This window comes from Palaemon carinicauda, chromosome 7 (genome assembly GCF_036898095.1).
Source record: "Palaemon carinicauda isolate YSFRI2023 chromosome 7, ASM3689809v2, whole genome shotgun sequence".
Lineage (NCBI taxonomy): Eukaryota > Metazoa > Arthropoda > Malacostraca > Decapoda > Palaemonidae > Palaemon > Palaemon carinicauda.
This window is the reverse complement of record NC_090731.1, coordinates 170,737,250-170,752,249: the sequence shown is the minus strand read 5'-3', so window position 1 is coordinate 170,752,249 and position 15,000 is coordinate 170,737,250. Positions and strand designations below refer to the sequence as shown.

Genomic DNA, 15,000 nt, shown 5'->3' with positions numbered 1-15,000 from the left:
TTAAATTTTTTTTTTTTATTACCCATTCCATAGCCTCTGTACCATGGTCTTCTACTGTCTTGGGGTAGAATTCTCTTGCTTGAGGGTACACTCAGGCACACTATTTCTATCTAATTTCTCTTGATTTATTAAAGTTTTTATGGTTTATATGGGAAATATTTATTTCAATGTTACTCTTCTTAAAATATTCTATTTTTTCCTCGTTTCCTTTCCTCACTGAGCTATTTTCCTTCTTGGGGGCCCAGGGCTTATAGCATCCTGCTTTTCCAACAAGGGTTATAGCTTAGATACTAATAATAATAATTATAATAATAATAATAATTCCCCTATAAGCTTGTCAACATCTTAACTAAGAGTATCATATCCTTTCATTTTCACGAGATTACCATCGGATTTCTTAAAATATAAATAACCCAGTTTTACCCCAGGAAAATTTCCAGTCTGACGCCTGGCCTTTCTATTCATCTCATTAAAAAGTTCACTCTAGCACAATAGCCTTACCAATTAGCTTCTTTCATGCTACAACTCATTTGTCCATTGAGCTTTCTGCCTAGTCACAATTCCTTACGCAACGTGCTTCTCTTCCTAAGTCAGATTAATCTACATTGTTCTCGATTATCTTATTAATTTTATCATACCTTTGTATAATCTTCTCTTTAGTCTTGCAAATTGTTATCATTATTACTTGCCAAGCTACAATCCTAGTTGGAAGGGCAGGATGTTATCACATTGTCCTCGATTATCTTATTAATTTTATCATACCTTTGTATAATCTTCTCTTTAGTCTTGCAAATTATTATCCTTATTACTTGTCAAGCTACAATCCTAGTTGGAAAAGCAGGATGCTATAAGCCCAGGGGCTCCAACAGGGAAAATATCCCAGTGAGGAAAGGAAACAAGGAAATAAGAGAAATAATTAACAATTGAAATAAAATATTTTAAGAACAGTAACAACACTAAATTAATTACTTCATATATAAACTATAAAAAACTGTAACAAAATAAGAGGAAGAGAAACAAGATAGACTAGTGCGACCGAGTATACCCTCAAGCAAGAGAACTCTACCCCAAGACAGTAGAAGAACATGGTACAGAGGCTATGGCACTACCCAAGACAGAGAGAAGGATCCAATCTAGTACAGTCTGGCCGGCCAAAGGACCCAATAACTCTCTAGCAGTAGTATCTCAACGAGTGGCAAGTGCCCTGGCTAACCTACTACCTATACTGAACCCAAAGACCTTCATTAGTCCTTCTGTACAATCCCCATCTAATTACTGCATCATACAATACTCTTACACTTTCTTCCTACATAATTATGGACTTAAGCACACTCAGATGACACATCAAACAATACAGTACTCTATTCTACAGCCAATATGGAACAAGGCTTAAGGCTGGTAACCTCATTCTAAGAGACCTAAGGAGAACAGGAAGGTTATCATTAAAAAATGATACCCTTGACAACTTTGTTCAGTTTCTTTAAAAGCATGTGGTCCACACCCTTTATTAGTAATGTTATCTCAATAGAGCTATATTTCTAAGGGGGTTACGTAATATCCCTCTAACTTACTAAAATCATTTAATACTCTCTTTCTTGGGTCCTTTCAATATTATTTCTTTTAAAAGGGACAATACCTGTACCTTTTTTTATTTCATCAAAGCTTTCAGACTACAGTTTTAGCTACCATGATTAGTATATTGTTTATATCTTAATAGATTTAAGAATTAAATTAAATATTTTACGAGACTTACAAGAGGTTTTTTTCAATATGAAAGGTAAATATATTACATCATGTCTATTTACTAATGAAAAAACACTGAAACTGGTTTCCTTTAACCGCGATATAATTAAATTTAAATATTAAATGAACTTATTTGCCTTGTTGTGTCATAATACTATCAAATAATGCTCTTTCTATTTCCTGTTTTCAGATTTGGCGAAATTGAACCAAAGTGAAAGGAAAGAAGAAAAAACAGACACATCATGAATGGCACAGACCACCTGACATTAGGTACAATATTACCAGATGGAGACCCAGACTTACTAGATCTGAAAGAGACAGGATATGACAACTTGGGCGATGAAGTGGCCAACATCGAGGAGCTGAGTTCCCACCTGGGGTACAATGACTCCAAGCTCTTTGATGAACTCAACAACTTCGTCAAGGAAAGCAAGGCTGTGGGAGGTGATGGCTTGATGGACGAAATGGTCATAGACGGCCGCAATCCGTCCCTGGCTGTGGTAGAGATCGTTGTGCTCGTCTTCATTCTTATCGTGGCCATCGTGGGCAACATATTCGTGCTGATTGCTCTCTGGCGTCATTCTCTATTCCAGCCGATGTCTCGGTGTTACCTCTTCATGCTCCACCTCAGCCTGGCGGATCTCTTGGTTGCCCTCCTGAACATTCTTCCACAGCTCATATGGGATATCACGTACAGATTTAGAGGATCTGACTTGCTGTGTCGTTTGGTGAAGTACGCCCAAGTTTTCGTTCTTTATGTGTCCACGTACATGCTTGTGTTCATGGCAATTGATCGAGCCCGCGCCGTGCAAGGCAACGGTCGTGGGTCGCTGAGATCAGCCCGGCTGATGATCCTCGGGGCATGGATTCTAGGGCTGGTCTTAGCAGCGCCTCAGATCATGCTCTTTGCCATGCGAGAAGCAGAACCAGGCATTCAAGACTGCTGGGTGGTGTTCGAGATGGTGAGTGAACGCATTTACGTCACTTGGTTTGTTGTCTCTGTGTTCTTGTTGCCTTTGACCATAATTGCAGTGTGCTACGGCTACATATGCTGGGCCGTGTGGTGGAGTGCCCGGCCATCTAGACCCAAGCTGACTTTCCCGAAGCAGTGTTATGGCTGCTTGCACCGTCACTCGGAGAAAGAAGAGGACGAAGGGAAGCTCGGAATAGAGCTTCAACCTATTGCCAGCATGCGCCATCCGAGACCGATCATTCAGCAGCCTCCGGTTGCTAAGGTCTCGGCCGCCAAGATGAAGACAGTCCGCATGACTCTGACAGTAGTCCTGGCCTTCACTGGCTGCTGGGCTCCTTTTAGCGTAGCCCAACTCATGACCGTCTATAACAGACCGGATGACCGTAAGTACATGCATCATATTTATTTACATTCTATACTTAACAACTTATTTCCATCCTATACTTAACTTATTTCCATCCTATGCTTAACTTATATCATCCTATACTTAACTTACAGTTTTTCCATTCTATACATACAGTATTTTTCTCCTGTGCTTAACAACTTATTTCCATCCTATACTTAACTTACAGTTATTCCATTCTATACATACAGTATTTTTCTCCTATGCTTAACAACTTATTTCCATCCTATACTTAACTTAGTTCCATCCTATACTTGACTAACAGTATTTCCATCCTATATTTACAGTATTTTGTCTCCTATACTTAACAACTTATTTCCATCCTATACTTAACTTAGTTCCATCCTATACTTGACTAACAGTATTTCCATCCTATATTTACAGTATTTTGTCTCCTATACTTAACAACTTATTTCCATCCTATACTTAACTTAATTCCATCCTATACTTGACTAACAGTATTTCCATCCTATATTTACAGTATTTTGTCTCCTATACATAACAACTTATGAACTTATTTCCATCCAATACTTAACAACTTATTTCCATCCTATGCTTATCAAGTAATTTCAATCCGATACTTAACTTATTTCTTTACTTTACTTATTTCCATCCTATACTTTACAAGTTATTTCCATACTATACTTTACAACTTATTTCCATACTATACTTTACAACTTATTTCCATCTTATACTTAACAACTTATTTCCATTCTATACTTAACAACTTACTTTCATTTTATACTTAAACTTATTCCCATCCTATACAAATATTCCACATCAGTTTCGAATTTAGCTCCAGACATAATCCAGAAAATCAATGCTACGTTGTTCTCCATTTCATTGACCCCGCTGTACTACAGGGTTGGCCACTCGAATAAACTTTTCCCATCTATTTCTATCCTTTGTATCTTCTTCCCACAGTCCCAGGCCTCCATATCCCTCCTCACCACATCCATCCATCTGATCCACTGACACCCCTACATTCCTACCTATCACTGGCATGTTCTCAGTTCTCTTGATTGGCTCCACCTCCTCTCCTCTTATTAAAAGGTCATCTATCTCAGCCAAGCTTTCCGGACAGATACCACACATTCATCAAATATCTCGACTCCTTTCCTTTCCAGTACTGATATTCCAACAATCCACCTCACTAAGGCTACGGAGATTTAGTATTAGTCTAAAATCTACTTGTCTCAATGCTTATCAAAACTTTGAGAATGCTTCATATGTTTATCACTTAAATCAGATATGCACACAAAAATTATTGTAAAACGCTTCTCAAGTTTATCACTTAAACCTGATGTGCAGACAAAAATTATTGTAAAGATATCTAATCTTTTTTTTTACCCCAAAATCTCTCTCTCTCTCTCTCTCTCTCTCTCTCTCTCTCTCTCTCTCTCTCTCTCTCTCTCTCTCTCTCTATCCTGCAAATAATTTCTTCCTTACATCTTTCTTCATACATATATTTCGTACTTATAGATTCTCTCTCTCTCTCTCTCTCTCTCTCTCTCTCTCTCTCTCTCTCTCTCTCTCTCTCTCTCTCTCTCTCTCTCTCTCTCAAATTTCTACCTTACTTCTTTTCTCATACGTTTATTTCGTACTCATACATTCTCTCTCTCTCTCTCTCTCTCTCTCTCTCTCTCTCTCTCTCTCTCTCTCTCTCTCTCTCTCTCTCTCTCTCTCTCTGAATAATACTAAAAATGAAAAAAATTAACCTAAGATATCAAAATAATAAACCGCTCCAAAATAAAAATAAATAAATAAATAAATAAATATATATATATATATATATATATATATATATATATATATATATCTCTTATATTCTTCTCTTTCTTTATTTCTTGCATATCTCAATCAAACAATGGAACAAATAAAAAAGTGGTGAAAGGAAGATAAAAAAATTTGTATATTCGTTTTACTTCTAATGATATTCATAAAGAGCTTCTAAAGATGAAAGGTTCGAGTTTCAAGAAATGGGCTTCAAGACTCCTAGGAAGTGTCAGGATATCTACAATTTCTTCTATAGTTCATTTCTTTTAGCGATGCACATTTGCACCGACTCGCAGCGGTGCCCTTTTAGCTCGGAAAAGTTTCCGGATCGCTGATTGGTTGGACGAGATCATTCAAACCAATCAGCGATCAGGAAACTTTTCCGAGCTAAAAGGGCACCGCTGTGAGTCGGTGCAAATATGCATCGCTAAAAGAAATGGATTATAGTTAGTGACAAAGTGACCAATTATCCCTAAGCCTGACTAGGCTGAAGGCTAGGAACCCAGCATGAGCAGGCACCTATGCAACTTTTTTATTTAAATGTTAAATATGAGAACTATAGAGTATTTCATTCATTTGTAATCAATTGTAAAAAAGTTGTGTGAAATATGCTGGGACGGGGGGGAGGGGTTGTCCTTGGGGGATGTCAACTGTCCCAGAGAAGCTTGAAGCCTAGGGGCCCTGCTAGAGCAGGGACCTCCAAAATCAAATCATTGTTCTCTAGTCTTGGGTAGTGTCATAGCCCCTGTACCATGGTCTTCCACTGTCTTGGATTAGAGTTCTCTTGCTTGAGGGTACACTCGGGCACACTGTTCTATCTTATTCCTCTTCCTCTTATTTTGTTAAAGTATTTATAGTTTATATAAAAAATATTTATTTTATTGTTATCATTGTTCTTAAAATATTTTATTTTTCCTTGTTTATTTTCCTCACTGATCTATTTTCCCTATTGGGGCCCCTGGGTTCATAGCATCCTGCTTTTCCAACTAGGGTTGTATCTTAGCAATTAATAATAATAAAAATAAACTTTTTTTTCTTTTAACTTTAAATATGGAAACTATAGATCATTTACTTAATTTGTTATATTACTATAATAAATTGCCATCGGTTATGGATCTGTATTATTAAGTTCTACTGCTCAGTAGCTAGTACGATAAATCGATTAAATAAGTTGTAACTTGTAAATTTATATTAATAATCTTAAATATAGAAATTCCATTTTAAATAAAATAAAACATTTTCCACTTTTTAAGTTCTTGGTATTTATGAATACCCTTCAGTCAAATCATAAGAAAACATTGCAATCAGCCAAAATAAAATAACTGGAGAGAGAGAGAGAGAGAGAGAGAGAGAGAGAGAGAGAGAGAGAGAGAGAGAGGGAGAGAGAGAGAGAGAGAGCCCTACTTCATCTTTCATCAACACCATAAAAAGAATTTAAAAGTTTTATGAGCGTTCTTTTTAAAATTGACTTTTTGGTACTGCATGTCGGCAAAAGTTTTTATTACGTTTTTCCCCCGACAGGAAACAAGGTAAGAAAAATACATGAAATATACTGTATAATTTTTCTCATTTTTCACCAACATTGAGTCGCTTCCCAATGGGATTTCAAAGGAAAACGATACAGGAACTAAAGTAGAATTCGTCATAAAATTACTATTTTTAGATGAATCTCCCATGCAAAAGGATATCCACACTTAGTCAATTCTTTTTAGTTTTGCGGATTTGCACCGACTCGCAAGGGTGCCCGTTTAGCTCAGAAAAGTTTCTTGATCGCTGATTGGTTGGACAAGATAATTCTGAACAATCAGAGGGCAGGAAACTTTTCCGAGCTAAAAGGGCACCGATGCGAGTCGGTGCAAATGCGCCTCATTGAAAAAAAATGAGTATAGTCGCTTCATATACCTACATATCTTATAAGAAACGCGTTGAAGATCCGTATGCCACTAATTCCTATCTTGTATTATTATTATTATTATTATTATTATTATTATTATTATTATTATTATTATTAGCTAAGCTACAACCCTAGTTGGAAAAGCAAGTTGCTATAAGCCCAAGAGCTCCAATAGGGAAAAATAACCCAGTGAAGAAAGGAAATAAGGAAATGAATAAACGATATAAGTAATGAAAAATCATAATAAAATATTTAAACAACAATAACAACATTCAAACAGATATTTCATATATAAACTATAAAAAGACTTATGGCTGGTGCCCTGGCCAACATACTACATACACACACCTTAGGAGGTTTAAAGGTCGCTCCTGAATGGCAGAGGCAGGGAATAGGACAATGTCATAAGGAGTGACCAGCTGTGACTAAGTTATGGAATGATCATCTTAATCGGGTAGTTGAATCATTAGAACTTCAAAAGTTCAAACTCGCAGCAAATGTTTTTATGTTGAAGAGGCTTACACAAGTCCTTTTATAGTTTATATATCAAACATCTGTTTTAATGATGTTAATGTTAAAATATTTTATTCTAAGTTTTCATTACTTCCTATACCGTTTATCTATTTCCTTATTTCCTTTCCTCACTGGGCTATTTTTCACTGTTGGAGCCCTTGGGCTTATATCATCTTGCTTTTCCAACTAGGGTTGTAGCTTACCCAATAATAATAATAATAATAATAATAATAATAATAATTATTATTATTATTATTATTACTATAATTATTATTATTATAAACATATTAGCGCTCAAGACAAGGCCCCACCCCCTCGATCAAGCTAGGACCAGGGAGAGCCAGGCAATGGATGCTGATGACTCAGCAGGTAGACCATTACCCTCTACCCCAGGATATAGAAGATCTTGCTCTATCCAAAATCCCTCTAGTTAACAGGATGGTAAGGTTACAGACACTAATAAACACTGTATAGCTTGAACGGGTCTCGAACCTCGGTCCAACAGATTGCCAGGCAGGAACGTTTCCAATAGGCTACTACAACTCTTTAAAGATTTAAAGGCCGCTCATGAATGGCAGAGGCAAGATACAGTGACATTGCCCTATCAAGCAGAACAATGCCCTAAAGACTGAACATACTACATGATCAGCGCCCAGGCCCCGACACCATCCATGCTGGGACCAGGGAGGACCAGGCAATGGCTGCAAATAACTCAACAGATTGACCTATAGGCTCCCCCAAAACCCTCATCCTTACCTCACAAGGTGAGGTTGCAGCGACCATAGGAACTAACGAGTTTATGGGGGACTCGAACCCCAGTCTGGCATTCACCAGTCAGGGACGTTACCGCATCGGCCACCACAACTCCTTCTGGCTATTAATGATATTCCCTTCCAAGACGTCTTGAATTCTATCTTCCATTTTTAAACCATTCTCTCTTCCTACCTCATAGCATATCAGATGCATCTTTTTCCATTAACCTAATGTCCACCATTCCTTCTAATTGCCCTAACAGTTAATATATCTTTATTGATCCCTCCATCAATGTTGACCTTACCAGCTAACGTATCTCCACATTTCTCACCCTATCCATTCTCCTTGCATTATACATAATATGAAAACAGTCCATCTTAGAAACTTTAACCCTTAGGGCGGGTTTACAAGGTTCGTCGAACGCGGTTCGACAGACGTGTTTGAAGTGATGTTCGAACGTGTTGGTTGTCGAATGGTTTGAAGAGTCTGTAATCGCCTGAATTTTGTGGGCGGAGCTTCATTGTCCACAAACCTTATGCATTTGTCGCTTACACCACCTCTTCGAACATTTTGACAAACAAGTTCGAGAACCGGGTTCGACGAACCGATCAACCGTGTAAGCCCGCCTTTACCCTTAGATATCTATTCATCTCTCACGCTTTATTTTTATATGATTATATTTAAGTGTGTACATATTATTTTCATTAATAAAAGTTACAACTACAACCGAGTTTCCTTCAATTCTCACTGATGAAATCACACTGCTGTACTGTCTACAGTAATATTATTTTATCAATAAAATTGTTTAGGCATTCTCAGAATTTTCTGATAACGGAAGTATCAAATTAAGTAGTCAAGAGGAAGAATAATTCAAAGGAAATAACAATAATGCCTTAATATACAAAGCCACGGCCTAACAGAGAATCACCAGTTGGAGCCGGAGTGACGTCACAGTCAGCCAGTGGCGGGAAGATGACAGTTCTGTCCAACCGACCTCTATATATTGGCCTTGGTTACGCATCCCTTCATACTTTGCAATCTAGAGTTCCATACACCATTCAAGTCTCTCGCCAATTCTTTGTTCACATCACGCTACAGTACTTCACCTGATACTATTATTTTGTCCCTAGATATTCTACCTATAAAACCCTTCTATTTTTCCTCCATCATTACCCGTACTTAAATTCAATACACTCTCCTTCTCATTTCCATTTACCTAAATTACCTTACTCGGGCTCAGATTTCCTCTCGACTTTCTCTCCAGCAAACACTTTCAAACTCTTTTACCAGTCTCCAAAGCTTCTCTTTATTGGACACGTTAAGGAAAGTATCACCTGCAAACATTAACCCCTTTACATTCTATTAACATACATTTTCTTATATTCCAACTTTACACAGGCATCTACTGTCCTGACTTCTTAAATTACTCCAGCAATTAAGATGCTGATCAACCATGACACAATACAGCCTCCTCTTAAGCTTACATTAACAACAAACCCATCACTCACCTGAATATAAACTCAATTATATGCTTCACTTCCCTAATTATGTTCTTGATACCCTCCCTCTATAAGGATTTTACCACAAACCTTTTCTAGCTTCATACATGACACACAGAGGATCTTCCCTTTACTTTCAAACTTTTCACATGAATTAGAACCGCACTGTCCTAGATTCATAATCAAAATTTTACTATATTCCTTCCCTGGGATGCAAAGCAACAGAATGATCCAAAAATACCTACGGTTTTATAAAATTGATTTTAATGCACTAGAACCTTTCCCTCATCGAAATATACCTTACACATCCCGGTGACCTAATTAATCACACTACATCATATTTTGATTCTTGCATGCACACAAAATGTCCAAACCTGCAGTAAATGTTTTTATGTTGAACAGGCTGACATAAGTCTTTTTATATTTTATATATGAAATATGTTTTAATGTTATCAATGTTTCTAAAATATTTTATTTTAATTCTTCATTACTTCTTATACCGTTTATTTATTTCCTTATTTCCTTTCCTCACTTGGCTATTTTTCCCTATTGGAGGACTTGGGCTTATAGCATCTTGCTTTTCAAAGTAGGGTTGTAGCTCAGCCAGTAATAATAACAATAATAATAATAATAACAACAACAATAATAACAATAATAATAGCAATAATAATAATAATAACAATAACAACAACAACAACAATAATAATAATAATAATAATAATAATAATAATAATAAAATCCTTTCAGTCATCGCACTGATCTTTAATCACTGACATTTATCTTATACAGTATATACCATTTGATCCTCTTGATCTGGAACATTCACTTTCAAAACCTTAAAAAACACCTCATTTTTCAGCATCTTCATCACCAAACAAAACTCCAGATATCATTGTATTCCACAACTCTTATCTCTTTGAACTATTAATAATTCTGTCGCAAAATAACAATACTTTGTTTACTTCGTACCTTTGTTTACCTTCCACCCTTCTGGTTTATTTGCACACCCAGTAGAGTGGAAGACAGTTGATGAATTTTCGTTCCTTGAAAGTTTGTCTATACAAGTAACTGTCTATACTGTCTCTGGTTCTGGATACATTCCTCCTTTTGTTTATTCATAGATGCTATGTTTTCTTTTCATTTTAATAGTGGTAAATAATTGATTTGCCACTTTACTGATTTTAGATATCAAACTCTAAACAACTTAAAGAATTATTCAATACCCTTTACATAATAAAGAGTAAGTGTGTATCTATCTATCTATCTATATATATATATATACATATATATATATATATATATATATATATATATATATATATATATATATATATATGGTTGGTGAGATTGTGTTGTCAATGGTACCAGTAGATTGGGTCTGTGCATGTATTGTACCACTATATAAGGGTAAGGGAGATGTGCATGAGTGTTGTAATTCAAGAGGTATTAGTTTGTTGAGTGTAGTTGGAAAAGTGTATGGTAGAGTACTGATTAATAGGATTAAGGATAAAACAGAGAATGCAATCTGGGAAGTACAGGGGGGTTTTAGAAGAGGTAGGGGTTGTATGAATCAGATTTTTACAGTTAGGCAGATATGCGAGAAATATTTAGCAAAAGGTAAGGAGGTGTATGTTGCGTTTATGGATCTGGAGAAAGCATATGATAGAGTTGATAGGGAAGCAATGTGGAATGTGATGAGGTTATATGGAGTTGGTGGAAGGTTGTTGCAAGCAGTGAAAAGTTTCTACAAAGGTAGTAAAGCATGAGTTAGAATAGGAAATGAAGTGAGCGATTGGTTTCCGGTGAGAGTGGGGCTGAGACAGGGATGTGTGATGTCGCCGTGGTTGTTTAACTTGTATGTTGATGGAGTGGTGAGAGAGGTGAATGCTCGAGTGCTTGGACGAGGATTAAAACTGGTAGACGAGAATGATCATGAATGGGAGGTAAATCAGTTGTTGTTTGCGGATGATACTGTACTGGTAGCAGACACAGAAGAGAAGCTTGACCGACTAGTGACAGAATTTGGAAGGGTGTGTGAGAGAAGGAAGTTGAGAGTTAATGTGGGTAAGAGTAAGGTTATGAGATGTACGAGAAGGGAAGGTGGTGCAAGGTTGAATGTCATGTTGAATGGAGAGTTACTTGAGGAGGTGGATCAGTTTAAGTACTTGGGGTCTGTTGTTGCAGCAAATGGTGGAGTGGAAGCAGATGTACGTCAGAGAGTGAATGAAGGTTGCAAAGTGTTGGGGGCAGTTAAGGGAGTAGTAAAAAATAGAGGGTTGGGCATGAATGTAAAGAGAGTTCTATATGAGAAAGTGATTGTACCAACTGTGATGTATGGATCGGAGTTGTGGGGAATGAAAGTGATGGAGAGACAGAAATTGAATGTGTTTGAGATGAAGTGTCTGAGGAGTATGACTGGTGTATCTCGAGTAGATAGGGTCAGGAACGAGGTGGTGAGGGTGAGAACGGGTGTGAGAAATGAGTTAGCGGCTAGATTGGATATGAATGTGTTGAGGTGGTTTGGCCATGTTGAGAGAATGGAGAATGGCTGTCTGCTAAAGAAGGTGATGAATGCAAGAGTTGATGGGAGAAGTACAAGAGGAAGGCCAAGGTTTGGGTGGATGGATGGTGTGAAGAAAGCTCTGGGTGATAGGAGGATAGATGTAAGAGAGGCAAGAGAGCGTGCTAGAAATAGGAATGAATGGCGAGCGATTGTGACGCAGTTCCAGTAGGCCCTGCTGCTTCCTCCGGTGCCTTAGATGACCGCGGAGGTAGCAGCAGTAGGGGACTCAGCAGTATGAAGCTTCATCTGTGGTGGAAATGTGGGAGGTTGGGCTGTGGCACCCTAGCAGTACCAGCTGAACTCGGCTGAGTCCCTGGTTAGGCTGGAGGAACATAGAGAGTAGAGGTCCCCTTTTTTGTTTTGTTCTTGTTGATGTCGGCTACCCCCCAAAATTGGGGGAAGTGCCTTTGGTATATGGATGGATATATATTTATATATATTTATATATATATATATATATACATACATACATACATATATATATATATATATATATATATATATATATATATATATATATATATACACACATTTCTTTCCTGCCACAGTGGTTGGCATTGCCAAACGTATGACTACTCAGGTCCTACCCGTCACCGAGTTAGGGGAAGAGGGAATAATCATACCCTGTTTACTAACATACTAAATTTTCTTTCCACTTTAATAATCACAAACAATTGATTTAACACTTTATTGACTTTAGATATCAAATTAAATATCGAGTTTTATATATTATATATCACATCTGCGTACGTACGTTTGTGTGTTAAACCAAGAAGTGCGTATCAAATTGTGAGCATTGAATGACACTGTAAAATGATGCTTTTCTCTCTTTCCTTTTTTGTTTTCCTCATGATTCTCAACTTCTTTTTACCTCCGCCAACGAAGTTGGAAGGAGGTTATGTTTTACCCCCCTGTTGATGTATTTGTTTCAGTGAGGGCGTGTATGTGTTTGTTTGTGAACAGCTTCCTTGCCACAATAGTATAGTAATGAAACTTGCAGGGACTAACTATTATGTAAAATTCTGAATATTATCAAATTTTGAAAGGTCAAGGTCAAAGGTCAAGGTCACGGTCAAGCAAAATATCCAATTCATAATATCAGTCATAAGTTTGGACATCGTCGTCACAGAGATTTCAAACTTGGTTCATATTTGAGTGTATGAAAATCCACATCAATTAATACATGTTAAGGTCAAAGTTCAAGTTCAAGGTCGAGAAAAAGGTCGAGAAATAAGCTGTCGCGGCGGAAGTCTGCGCTCTAATGAGTGCCCTTCAAGTCTTTTACTTTAATTGCTCTTTCAACCTCTTTTTCCGGGATCAAATCCTTCAGACGATCCTTACAAACGTCCGTAATGTGACTCGGGTATTCCACTGAATGCTTTATAATTATAATGAATATCTCTGAGATAAACTCAGAGGGTTTTTATCTCAGAGGGTAAACGTCCCAGACTAGAAATGATTGAGTTAAGAGTTCAAGCACCTCTCAGAGACCGACTATTTTTACTTGTGTCCACCTAATTACCGTTCTTGTTTAAAGGTTTAAAGGTCGCTCATGAATGGTAGAGGCAAGGGATAGGATAATGGAATAAAGACTGACCATATATTTTGACGTTGTTACTTATTTTAGAATGATTTATTGTTAATTTGTTCTCTTCGTTTATTTATTTCCTTATTTCCTTTCCTCACTGGGCTATTTTTCCCTGTTGGAGCCCCTGGGCTTATGGCATCTTGCTTTTCCAACTAGGGTTGTAGCTTGGATAGTAATAATAATAATAATAATAATAATAATAATAATAATAATATTATTATTATTATTATTATTATTATTATTATTATTATTATTATTATTATTACTTGCTAAGCTACAACCCTAGTTGGAAAAACCGGATGCTATAAACCCAGGGGCCCCAACAGGGAAAATAGCCCTGCGAGGAAAGGAAACAAGGAAAAATAAAACAATTCAAGAACAATAACATTAAAATAAAATATTTCATATAAACTATAAAAACAAAACAAAACAAGAGGAAGAGAAATTAGGTAGATTAGTGTTCCCGAGTGTACCCTCAAGCAAGAGAACTCTAACCCAAGACAGTGGAAGACCATGGTACAGAGGCTATGACACTATCCAATACTAGAGAACAATGGTTTGATCTTGGAGTGTCCTCTTAGAAGAGTTGCCTACCATAGCTAAAGAGTCTTTTCTACCCTTACCAAGGCCTTCTCCATCATAAGACTCAATACTACACAGTACTCTAGAAGTTTTATTCCAGCTGTTACCAAGTTGTGGAATGATCTTCCTAATCGGGTTGTTGAATCAGTAGAATTTCAAAAGTTCAAAGTTGGAGCAAATGCTTTTTTGTTGACCAGGCGGACATGAGTCTTTTTATAGTTTATATATGACATATTTGTTTTTGACGTAGTTAATAGTTTATATATGACATATCTCTTGACATTACTTTTTTTAGAATGATTTATTGTTAATTTGTTCTCTTCAGTTATTTGTTTCCTTATTTCCTTTCCTCACTGGGCTATTTTTCCTGTTGGACCCCTTGGGCTTATAGCATGTTGCTTTTCCAACTAGGTTGTAGCTTAGCAAGTAATAATAATAATAATAAAACTTGGGTGGGCTACTAGAAACGTCCCTGACTGGTGTTTCTCTGGGCGGGAGCTCTTCCCGCTCAAGCTCGATAGCTTCTTGTGGTTTCTGCAACCTAACCATCCTTGTGAACTAACAATTAAAAGAATTAAATGAAAATTTACCTACCACATAAACTCCCATGGCCTATGTATTATTATTCATCCTTTATTTCTCAATTAGAGAATCGTCACCTTCATAAACTAACTGCCTAAGTCATTTTCTCCACTTGTTGGGAACAGTGTTGC

The 15,000-nt window shown here is 37.0% G+C and overlaps 1 protein-coding gene across 1 annotated transcript in view; it reads left to right on the top strand.

Annotated features, from left to right (window-relative positions):
* The window catches only part of LOC137643722 (oxytocin receptor-like), a 252,380-nt gene that overhangs the window by 146,358 nt on the left and 91,022 nt on the right, over nt 1-15,000 (top strand). Inside the window, exon 2 of the mRNA XM_068376424.1 lies at nt 1,934-3,099. Within this exon, the coding sequence (XP_068232525.1) occupies nt 1,986-3,099 (1,114 nt within the window). The 5' untranslated portion in view covers nt 1,934-1,985. The remainder of the gene's footprint in view (nt 1-1,933; nt 3,100-15,000) is intronic.